The 11810-nt window shown below is 48.0% G+C and overlaps 2 protein-coding genes across 13 annotated transcripts in view; both read left to right on the forward strand.

Annotated features, from left to right (window-relative positions):
- The window catches only part of TFDP2 (transcription factor Dp-2), a 209111-nt gene extending 206936 nt beyond the window's left edge, over positions 1-2175 (forward strand). For all 12 annotated transcript variants that reach the window (XM_070466651.1, XM_070466652.1, XM_070466650.1 and 9 more), the window contains 2 exons: positions 1640-1745; positions 1960-2175. In XM_070466651.1, the coding sequence (XP_070322752.1) occupies positions 1640-1745; positions 1960-2143 (290 nt within the window). In that variant the 3' untranslated portion in view covers positions 2144-2175. The remainder of the gene's footprint in view (positions 1-1639; positions 1746-1959) is intronic.
- Positions 2176-11090: 8915 nt separating this feature from the next.
- Positions 11091-11601, forward strand: LOC110128486 (small ribosomal subunit protein eS12-like; the record flags this gene model as incomplete). Its single annotated transcript, XM_070465910.1, has 1 exon — positions 11091-11601. A coding segment is annotated over one exon (405 nt), but the record flags the coding sequence as incomplete, so codon positions are not given.
- Positions 11602-11810: the final 209 nt, after the last annotated feature.

Genomic DNA, 11810 nt, shown 5'->3' on the forward strand with positions numbered 1-11810 from the left:
GTGTGTCTCCAGCGTGCAGAGGGACAGGATGGCTCTTGAGGAGGGTTGTGAGAACTGTTGTGTGGGTCAGCTTTTCAGAGCCATTGTGAAAGGAAAATGTATCATGTCAAGAGCTGTGTTCCGACAGAAGGTTTCCATACATACTAATTAATAATACTTAGCACAGGATTCTGGCTTTAACATCATGTACCGACTTGTTCTTATTGTACCCATTTAAAGCCTGCTGTTCTTAGAATACCCCCCGCCTCGCAGCTGCTTTAGTTAGCATGAAGAAAAGGCTCACAGGCCATGTTAAGATGAATATGGTTGGTTAGTTTACTTTTTTCCTACGTGGGAAGCCTCTCACTTGATCAGGTAGTGCTGGGAGGGCAGAGCCTCCAGTCCTAGTACATGGTTTCTTTTCTTTTTTGCACAGTAATTACAAAACTATTTTGATTAATGTAATAACTCATTTTGGCAATTTACCTTTTTCTGAGCCTATGCTTGGTCTCATCTTACAAATTAGTCAAATAAGTTTTTCTCAAGAATTTGATATTTCTACCACCTGTGTTAATAAACTCACCTTTGAAATACACAATGCTCATTCATTAACATTTAGATTTTATTTGTCCCAGTCACTGCCTTCTCTAAGCTAACAGTCTAGATAAGGAGACAAGGGTTAAATAAGTTACAGGGCCTCCCTGGTGGCCCAGTGGTAAAGAATCTGTCTGCCAGTGCAAGAGACACAGGTTCCATCCCTGATCCGGAAAGATCCCACAAGCTAGGGAGCAACTAAGCCTGTGTGCCCTCGAGCCTGTGCTCTGTGACAAGAGAAGCCACAACAGTGAGAAGCCTGTATACAGCAATTACAGAGTAGCCCCCACTTGCCACAACTAGAAAAAAGCCTGTGCAGCAGCAAGACCCAGCACAGCCATCAATAAATAATAATAAAGTTACAGTAAGAACGAGTCAGCGCTGTGATAGGAGAAATATGGTAAATGCATAGAAAACAGGACTGCACAGATATATTTCCAAAATATTTTATGCAGACTGAAACAGCAGTGCCCTCATGAAAATTGTGACTGTGTATAGCCTTTTAAAATAAGGTTTAGTTCAAGTTTTAAAGCAAAGGATACCAGGAAAAAGAGTAAATCCTGATCAGTAATAGCACTGAGTTCACCAGGGGGCACTTGAAAACATGGTGGGAGGTGTGGGGGGTTGAGCCAAGAATGTGTCTGTCCTTCTGACATAAGATATTCTGAGTGGACTGCTTATCCACTCCTGCTCTGGTTGTTAACACCACAGTCAGAGGCTTTTGTGGTGCATCCGGCGGGTGTCCAGCAGCAGTAAAACCATCAATATATTCAGTGGGATGCCCTCTCAAGGGATTCTGCAAGAAAAAAAGAATGAAGAGTCTGGGATTGGTCTAATTTGAATTCTTTCCAACTGTAGTCTGTCTCCCTGTATCCTCCCCGTTCCTCCACTCTTATGTTCTAGAAATTTCCTTTTTCCAAGCTGAAGAAACCTGGGTTCTCCCCAGGGCAAGAGACTGTAAGTTAGAACTGGCTGCTTGCCTCATTCATCTGTGCTTTCTTCAGGCCATAGCAAAAGCAGCCACAGGACTCACCAGGCCTCCATCTGTTTTTGTTTTTTCCTGTAGACATCTCCACAGGACCGTCTTGGTTAAATCAGGGACTGCTTTTGAACTCTACCCAATCCGTTTCAAATTTAGACCTGACCACCGGTGCCACCTTGTCCCAATCAAGGTATGTATTTTCTCAGGGTTAGAAGGGTTAGCCTCCTGGCCTGCTCCTCACTGGAGGGGAGCCCCATGTGCTGCTATCAGCTGGGTCTCCTGCGGATCCCGGCAGAGCTCGCCTGTGACCATAACGTTTCCTGGGCTCTCGTCCTTTATGTTTTCCAAAGCTTAAAGCCTATACGCCACATTAACGAGCCTGTGTGTTTCCGATTGTTTGCTAGTGTAAACCAAGGGTTGTGCCTGGATGCTGAAGTGGCCTTAGCAACGGGGCAGCTCCTTGCCCCAAACAGTCACCAGTCCAGCAGTGCGGCCTCTCACTGCTCTGAGTCCCGAGGCGAAACGCCCTGTTCATTCAACGATGAAGACGAGGAAGAGGACGAGGAGGACTCATCCTCCCCAGAATAAAGACAGGCGCAAACCCGCGTTTTGCTCTCTGATGCTCATGTGTGTTTTTAGTGTGAGCTCTTGTTTTTGAAACGACTGCTTCAGTCTTTGCCTTTGTTTGCACTGTGTGTTCAGTGAAAACTCGGGAAACACAATAAGCAAATTACCTGAAGGCTGAGATGGTTGAGAAGAAAGCTAACGTAGTGTGAATGAAACTCTAAACAACAGAGCAGTAGATCACGTGGCAAACACAGCCTGTTCTCTGAGGTGGCGGAGGGGACCATCCCTGAGGAATGGGCAGCATGGATGCCACACATATCCCTTCCGTGCGGCGGGGCCATTGTGGCCCCTGCATCCACCCACCCCCTTAGAACTGAGATGGCTACATGAACAGCCCCTAATGGTGTGGTTCCCTCGTCCCGTTCCCTGGCCTGGGCTGCCCTTTCCCGAGGCTGACTGACCACAAGAGGTTCCTGGTGGGAGGAGCTGTGCAGGGAGTGAGGGAGACCTCGGGGCCCCAGGAGCACAGATCGAACCGCTGAACTAGTTGAAAGTCTAGTCGAGGTGCTTTATGCATCAGCTGCCTTAGACGGCTTCTAGAAAGGAGCGAGCGCGAATTCTGAAGTACTTAAGTGACATTTAGAATAATTTATAGTCCAGCTGAAATTATCACTCTTAGCCAATGCATTGGTGCATAGAATTTTCTAGGGCTACTTCTGGAAGCCAAAATAGAATAGTATTTTCACGTGCATTAAATACTTTGCCAGCATTGCCTTTCGCCAGCATCTTAAATCTGGAGTGTTACAGAGCAGGAAATTGTCTCTGTAGTTTTAATCAGAGCTATGCGTTCCCTACAGCTTTTTCACTTAGCACAAAACAAAGAAACATATCCCTATGACTGAACTGCTTGCTTACTGTTCCATGCAAATAATTGTATGATTTCACCCCGTGTGCAATTTGTAAAAGTGAACTGCCATTACTTTTGTCTGAAAAGGAGTTCAAGAATACGAACAAGCAGTGTTTTCCTGTACATGTCACCTTCTCTGCATTCTCATGAATCAAAATGACCATACTGGGTTGATTTCTGGGTGAAACGCATTTCAAACTAACCTGATAGTTTCACAGAAACACCAGAAAATGGTGAGCACCCCAGGCAGCTGGGCGTGCAGTGGAGCAGGATGTAGACTCTCAAGACAGAGCCAAAGACGCCACTGGGAACCACACATGCTGGGTTCAGTTACTGCCCCTCTGAATATGGGTGTGGAGACAGCTGCCACCATGGCCAAACCCCAACTTAAGTGCACATTCAGGCCTTGGAAAGGAGCAAGTGATAATGGAAAATTAACTCTAGGCCTTTGACTTGACTTGTTTGTATTTGTCCTTAAATTATGCATCCGGTATCTGTGAGCTCAGCCCACCAATTCTTTTCTAAATCCCGCCGGGGGAGTATGCAGGCCAATGCCTGCAGTGACCAGAGGGGCAGGGACTCACTACCCCAAACAGCTAGTACAGAAGAATGTAGAGCATTAAGTTCCTTTGAGACAAAACTCATTCTGTCAGGAATAAGCCATAGTGCAGAGTGTTGAGGCAGAGGTGGAGGCAGGTGCAGGATGACTTTGGCGCATCCTGAGGCTGGGCGTGGAGGAGGTGGGTGGCCAGGGGCCTGCAGGGGACTTTCTGACTGGGAAGGTCATCAGCTGCACAGTCAGGTAGAACCAGGTCTCCTCAGGCTGCCTCCACCTGTACCTACCCCAACCTTTCTCATCCCCGTGCTTGAAAGGGGCCCTGGAGAGCCACAGGGCCACAACTAGCTTTTCAGATTTGGAAATACTGTGCCACAGGCCCCAGACCCGCCCGTCCGCATTCATGACAGGTACACTGATGATGAGTACGCCTCAGCCTCACCAGAGTGCGTGGGGAACCTCTCCCTTCTCCGTTCTCTCAGCTACAGATAAAACATGGGCTCAGGAGAAAAAGCAGCCAAGACTCTTAGCATTCATTCCTGGTGCCTTGTCACTGGCCACCCGCGCCGGCACTGTGTGGGGTTTAGCAGAACCGGCCTCTGTTCCTCAGTGATGGCCCTGGGTTCCTGCTGAGGATGCTCAGTGGGGTCACACTGGGGTCACAGGACACAGCACAGGTGGAAGACTTGACCTGAGCAAAAACCCAGATGGAGATATTTAGGGAAGTTCTGTCATTCTTCTGCTTCTTCCCCATAGATTTATCTGGCTCTAAAGTCCAGATAGAATTTCACGAGAAATCAAACAGAAAAGGATGCTAGGAAATTGTGGTTACAACATCCAAGCTTCTTTATAGGAGCAGTACTTGGGCTTATTTGTACACACGTGTATACACACACACACGGACACTCCTCCCAGAGAGTGCTGGTTACACTCTGCTCTGGGAGACGTTCAAGAAGCCTTGTTCCCTCAAGGTCCAGTGTAGCTGGTAACCTTTGCCGTGCATAGTACCCCCCCAGTCAGTGGATTCATGATCTGTCCCATATTCACGCAGGTGGCACCCAGCCTGCTGTATTTGGCCCTGATGTGGGAGGGGCCATGGCGCCCAAGCACCTGCCCACTCTTCCTTCCCTCCCCACTGTGCACCGTCACCTGCTTCATCTTCTCTTGTGATGATGGGATGATGGAAGCAGCTCCAGCAGGCGTTGACATAAACTGTGCCTTATGATCATGGAGGACCTCAGGAAGGGGCAGGAAGGGAGGTGCTAAGATGGTGATCCTTGCTTCCCAGCCATGCCCACCACCCTGCAAAAAACATTACAAATGATGACCCATGTCTCAGAGAAGTGGTGGGGAGAAAACTATGCACTTGCTGCCATTTCACCAGGATAAAGAGGATAACTCTCCCCGTTGGCAGAATTGACAGTGGTCACCATTCTCTGCCCCACTTGAAAAATGCCTGGGTGAACCCCCAAACACAGGAGCCACTGCAGGTAATTCAGAGACAGTCCACAAGGGAGTGGCTTGCTTTAGCCATGCAGACGTCACAAACTCAGCTGTTACAGAGACAGCGGAGTTTGGGTATAACGTGGGCCCTGGGATGGTCAGAGAGCAGAGTCAGGATGGGTGTCCGGGGGGCAGGGGCCGCAAAGGAAGGGAACCGCCTCAGCAGTTTCTACCAGAACCACACACAGGAGAAGCCTGTTGAGCTTCATGGGCAAGTTGCTTCAGGCACCAGCCCCCTCCCTGTGGGCACATCCGTGAGGTGGCCTTCAAGGCTGTGCTATCATGGGGTCCCTGAGGGGTGAAGGCTAGGCAGTGAGTGAAGACTGAATCTTTCAGTAAGTGTTTGAGTGAGAACAGAACAGAAGACGTTCAGACTGATCGTGCTATGGAGAAAACGACAGGGTTGTGGCCGGGAGGACAGGCTACTGTGGCTGGCAGTATCCAGGGGAAGTGGGGAGCTGAAAAGGTGACATTTGTTCTGCATCAGACCATTGAAAGACGTCTCTTCCAGGCCACTCTACCCCACAACATGCACTTGGAATCTGCTAAATTCCAAAGGCCCCACTGTTCCTAGCTTTCAGTATATGGAGTCTGTTAGGGAATTTTTAAAAGAAAACCAAACAGCTACCAGCAGTAGCCATAAAACTAAGGGAACATTCTAACCCATGAAGTTCTCATTATGAGCTGTTACCTTCCAGCTGAACCTACACAAGAGAAAAGTGATTAGAAATGGAGGACTTTTCTAGGTGTTTTCTTCTAGTTTTACAAGCTGTTAGATACATAAAGATCTACTTTTTATATTAGATATATAAAAGAATCTTTTATCTTGCGTATGACTGGCTTTAGTGGCGCTAAAGACTACCTGAGGGCCATTTTCCCAAATTGGTTCCCCATTTCCAGGCACCCAAATAGCCCCCCAGCACTGACCATGTGTGCCAGGGCCCCCCTCCATGTTGCCGGAGTGGCCCTCTAGACATGTGCCTCCCCACCCTCTGACCTACAGTCCATACAACGCTCAGTCCATTTGCTTAACTTCAGTTGAGCCAAACACTACTACCTAAAAGGAAAAAGTGATGTTAAGATTTTTACCTTTTTCTTTAAAAAATTCAAGCTAAATGCCCATATAAATTACATTTCTCAGGAATCAGCCAAGATCTCAGAAAAGACAACCTTTAGGATCCCTTTTTCCCATGTACTTCTTCACTCCTGTTAAGCCCTGGGAATCCCTGACAAGTACAGAACCTTCGGTGGCAGCAGGTATCCTCTGACTGTGCTGTTGAGACAGGAGAAAGCTTGTTCATTTAAGAAATATTTCTGTGCAGATGCTCTTTCAGACAAAATCTTGCACCAGGCTTTACACAAAGGCCCACAAGTTCCATGCTGTCTTGACCCCTTGCTCTTCCAGCAGACTTAACTTCAGTTCTTCCTGCTTGTAGCCACCTTAGAAGCCAGTGTAGCTGAAATGTAGGGGCAGAACTCACCCCTTCACCAAGGGCCTCAGAGTGGGGGAGAATGTCTCCTCCACCTACCGACTCAGGCATGTGAAACAAGCCCAAAGCTGACTGGCCCAATGCCCCCTAGCCTGTGTGGCCTCCAGGGCCCGCACTACACCCAGAATCTCCCTCCTGGGCTACGTTGCCTCCTACACACTCAGCCCTCACCACAGTCCTCACGGAGGGCCTTTGGGTTAGCATCAGCCCTCGGTCACACCAAGTGCTAAACAGCTAAGGAGCAGGAGTGGGACTTTGCTCATGAGGGCCCAGGGTGAGGCTATGGCGTCATCTCTGGGCCTTTCTCGGCTTGGAAGACCCAGCCTGAGCCAGTCAAACCTTGAAAGAAACCCATTCCTCCCTCGGCAGAGGCCTTCACACAAATTGGAGGTCACCTGGCCCTTCTATTCCATGTTAGCTTGTTTCTCTCCATTTCTATCCCAGTATAACAAGGAAACATCACCAGATTGTTTGAGTTTTGAAACCCATTGATTTGTCTCTTCAAACTTACCGTTCTGTCACTTGTCTTGAGTCATCTTTAACATGATGAGCACTAATTGAACAAATGGCCCGGTGGTTCTGCTCGTTCACGACTGGGTCACAGGTTTCTGTCATGCTATGAGTCTGTGGGAACCCAGATTCTTTTCTGCTAGCAGATTTCTCTGGGTGCATTGCAGTTCTGTTCTTCCCTGTAGAGTCATGGTGGCTTCAACCTTTCAGTGTCCCAAAAAGGGGAACCACCAGCCGAGCCGGAGCTCAGAGGGGACCATGGTTCACGACTGTGGTTCCTCTAGGTGGCTGTATGCCCATCCCCGCCCTGACTGTTAGCCAGAATAGAAAGGCCACGAGCCCAAATCTCCAGCCAGTTCACCTTGTCATTTGGCAATGTTGTACTCTGATCATGTGCTGTTAGGTTTTATGTCCAGAAAACATAGTTCTGCTTCTCTTTGCATGAAGGAGTCATCATGGTGCCATAGGCTTCAAGCGTTTAAACAAGAGAAATAAGGGGAAAATGCAAACACCACATCTGACCTGCCTAATGTAGACTTTATTAGATTGAAGTACCTAACCTAATATGATGTATTATTTTGTAGCATCTCAGACTTTGTAAATAAATACCATTATTTTTATATGGAAATTTTATAGAAGAGCTATTTCTGTATACTTAATTATTCCTGGGTTTTCTGAAGTTGCTTCCAATAGGTAATGGACAAATCCTAATCTGTACTCCTGTAAGGATGGTTCAAGGACCACCCACACATGGGGGTGAATTGATGGGAGGAGTTTTTAAATTTTGCTTTCCTAGGGCCCACCCCAAATGCTCACTCAAAAGCTCTGGGGGGAGAGGAGGGGCAGAGCCTGGGAAGCTGTAATTTTAATAAACTCTGAGTGGTTTTGGTGTCCATTCAAGTGTATCTTTGTCCATCCTGAAAGATTCAAAGAAGGAAAGAATAAGCTTTTGAAATGACTTTAAGTTGTGCTTGAGGAAAAAAATGTATCAGACTGTTCTATGATTTGAATGAGATGTACTATAGAGAAAATAAATAATTTAAAATAATGGCAGTCTCATTTTTTGGGGGGGGGGTAGTTAGTGGATCTTGTGGTGCATGCACAGCCCTCGCTGAGTCCCTCCCCCAGATGTGCCTTCACAAGGGAGTTGCCTCACCCAGGGTTATACCACATGCAGCCAGTGGTATAACCACTGTGTATAACCACATCCAGCCTCCAAAAAATAAATAAATAAAAATTTAAAAAATAATAAAAAAGAAATCCAGCCTCCTTGGCCCAGTTGGGGTATCCAAAGGGCCACCTGCACTTGAGAATGCCTCATGGAATTGGTTGGTTCCTCCGGCAACTGTGTCATGGTTCAGCTCCCCTCTACCCCACCCTGCCCCCCTCACTACGCACAGGTCGTGTCCCCAGGAGCACTCCAATGCACGTCCACCACCTGTCCCACCTAGGATGGAAATGTCAGACATTTAAAAGGTTTTCTGTGTTGGAGACCTACGATGTTACATCTTTATACATGTGTGCATGCTCAGTCGCTTCAGTTGTCTCCAACTCTTTGCAACCCCGTGGACTGTAGCCCACCAGGCTCTTCCATCCATGGGATTCTCCAGGCAAGAATACTGGAGCCCTCCTCCAGGGGAATCTTCCCGATCCAGGAATCGAACTTGCATCTCTCATCCATTGACAGGCAGGTTCTTTACCACTAGTGCCACCAGGGAAGCCCTTCCATCTTTATAAGGTCACTTTAAAAGATAACTGGGACTTCCCTGGTGAACTTCTAGTGGTTAAGACTCTGCACTTCCAATGCAGGGGGCACTGATTCCATTCCTGGTGGGGGACTAAGATTACATGTGCCACGTGGCCAAAAAAAAAATAACTGCATAAATAATGTCTTTACAGTCTCAGAAATGACTGACCTGAATATAATTTTTTTTAGCAAAGATGCTTCCTGATCTTCCCTTTAACCAAACCCCAGCATCAGAGACAAGATCTACAGTGATGAGTACAGAGTGCTGCCAGGCCCCAGGAATCACCATGGCTTCCAACGCCTCCTGCTCAAGCAAACTCTGCCTACCTTGGGAGAGGCAGGGGCCTTGATAACACTGTGTTAATGTGTACAATCTGAGGTGGGTGTGTGGTGGGCATGTGGACAGTCAGAACGAAGGGTCTGGAGCAATTTGAGGATCACAGGTTGGGGCCACGTCTCAGGGACACTAGGAAGCACTCACTTGAATGTTAATGTCCAGCATGACTTCCCTGGCTGTCCAGTGGTTAGGACTCTGCACTTCCACTGCAGTGGGCATGCATTCAATCCCTGGTCAAAGAACTAAGATCCCACAAGCCACACAGCATGGCAAAAAAAAAAAAAAAGAATGTTAATGTCCAGGAGGAAAGGCATCTTCCCTGCAAGACTCCTTGAGATCAGCAGATCAAGTCAGTGATAGTGTGGACTATGCAGTGTTGGAAGTGGGGAACCAGTGCCCACCCCTCATCCCAGGGACTTTCTGAACTGGTAAGCCCAAACTGGTAGCACGTCCTCTCTGCTCAGGACCATGAGTAGCTACTTCCTAGAGCCATTTGGCAGACATGCCCAAGGACCCATGCGAGTTACACCGGGTCACTGATTTGATCATGTGAAAGTGCTCTTGCTCCTGTGGTCATGTTGGGGATGTTGTGAAGGATTGTTGGGAGTGTTGCTGGTAGCCATCTACACAGCCAGTGGTGACGGTGCTGACCAGGGAGGGTGTCCACAGAGCCCAAGGCGTTGTTGACTTCCATACACAGCTCCTTGATCTGGGCTCCTCGGAGGTTTTAGTAACAAGGCATCAGAAGACACCCTCAGCCAAGGGTCTTCTCTGGCAACAGAACTCATATGACAGTCAACCTGCCTTTTTTGGTTCCTATTCCCAGAAGCTATTTTTACCTCAGTCCATCTGAGGATCAACTGCACCTGCAGTTCCACACTCCATTTCTGTACATTATTTCTTTGAGCACTGGCTCCTCTTCAGTTCAGTCGCTCAGTCATGTCTGACTGCGACCCCAGGGACTGCAGCATGCCAGACTTCCCTGTCCATCACCAACTGCTGGAGCTCCTCTTACGACTGCCTGAAGACACCTCCGACCTCCCCCACTTTCTCGCCTGGGAAGAGGGCTCAGTGTGTTCTTACTGTGGACAACTGCCAAATGCCCGGGAGCTCCTTGCCAGCTCTGCCTTCTTCCTGAGAGGCCTTTCCAGTTTCTTGCCAAAACCTGCTTTCAGGAAATCTCAGTGTAAAATGCTCTGTGGTGAAGGCAGGCCTGTATCAGGGTGGATGAAGCCAAGCCCATTGAATGCAAAGAACAACTTGTCATAACCACTCGCTTTCATGCAAGTTATTTTCGCCACTGGGGCACAGCAGCCATCACCAACCACCTCCTTCTCATTTGCATGTCTCCTGCCTCGCCCAAGGGCCTCGAGTACTGTGATGTCTACTGTACTGTGGTCAGGAGATTTGTTTTCTTGCCCTAGCACTTGGCCATGCCCCCCAAAAGCCAGAATTCAATGAGAATTCCTGAGAGGTGTGTCAGTCCAACTCTTTGAGACCCTGTGGACTGTAGCCCGCCAGTCTCCTCTGTCCAAGGGATTTTCCAGGCAAGAATACTGGAGTGGGTTGCCAAATCCTTCTCCAGGGGATCTTTCTGACCCGGGGATCAAACCCAAGTCTCCTGCATGGCAGGCGGATTCTTTACCATCTGAACCACCAGGTAAGTCCCAGTCATGAGAAGAGGATGTACTAAAGCCTGAAAATGATGGTCCTGAAGGGTATGATCGCCATAGGAATTCTTTTTAGACTCTGCTAATAAATAAACAGACTTGTGTTTGAACCTCCAATGAACAAAGACTGGATCTTTAATCCAAATACAAGATTTTTTATTTTAAAGACGTGTACCTCTTTCCCTGCCACCACGGAGTGGGGAGGTGGAGGCTCGGGTGCATTCAAGATTTGGCTCCACCCGTGACCCACTGCCGTGGCCGAGGAAGGCATTGCTGCTGGAGGTGTAATGAATGTTAATACTGCTCCGCAAGAGGTTCTGAAGACCGCCCTCATCCATGATGGCCTAGCACATGGAATTTACGAAGCTGCCAAAGCCTTAGACAAGCGCCAAACCCGTCTCTGTGTGCTTGCATCCAACTGTGATAAGCCTATGTATATCAAGTTGGTGGAGGCCCTTTGTGCTGAGCACCAAATCAACCTGATTAAGGTCGATGACAACAAGAAACTAGGGGAATGGGTAGCCCTCTGTAAAACTGACAGCGAGGGAAAACCCTGTAAAGTGGTTGGTTGCAGTTATGTGGTGGTTAAGGACTATGGCAAAGAGTCTCAGGCCAAGGATGTCAAAGAGGAGTACTTCAAATGCAAGAAATGATGAAATAAAAAAACTGAGTTCTTGGTTTAAAAAAAAAAAAGACTTGTAGAAATTATTTTTAAGAACTAAAACCAGGGATTTCCCTGGTGATCCAGTGATTAAGACTGTGCTTCCACTGCAGGGGGCTGAGGGTTTGATCCCCTGTCAGGGAGCTAAGATCCCAAATGCCATGCAGTGAGGGCCACCCCCCCCAAAAAAAACCAAAATGTGAATCCAGTGGACACTCTTGAAAGTCAGATTAAAGGCATGAAAGAAAAGACATGTTTTCTCTGGGGGTCTTAGTGTCCCCACCCATCTTCCCACCGCCTCAGGCAG

Source organism: Odocoileus virginianus, chromosome 4 (assembly GCF_023699985.2).
Source record: "Odocoileus virginianus isolate 20LAN1187 ecotype Illinois chromosome 4, Ovbor_1.2, whole genome shotgun sequence".
NCBI lineage: Eukaryota > Metazoa > Chordata > Mammalia > Artiodactyla > Cervidae > Odocoileus > Odocoileus virginianus.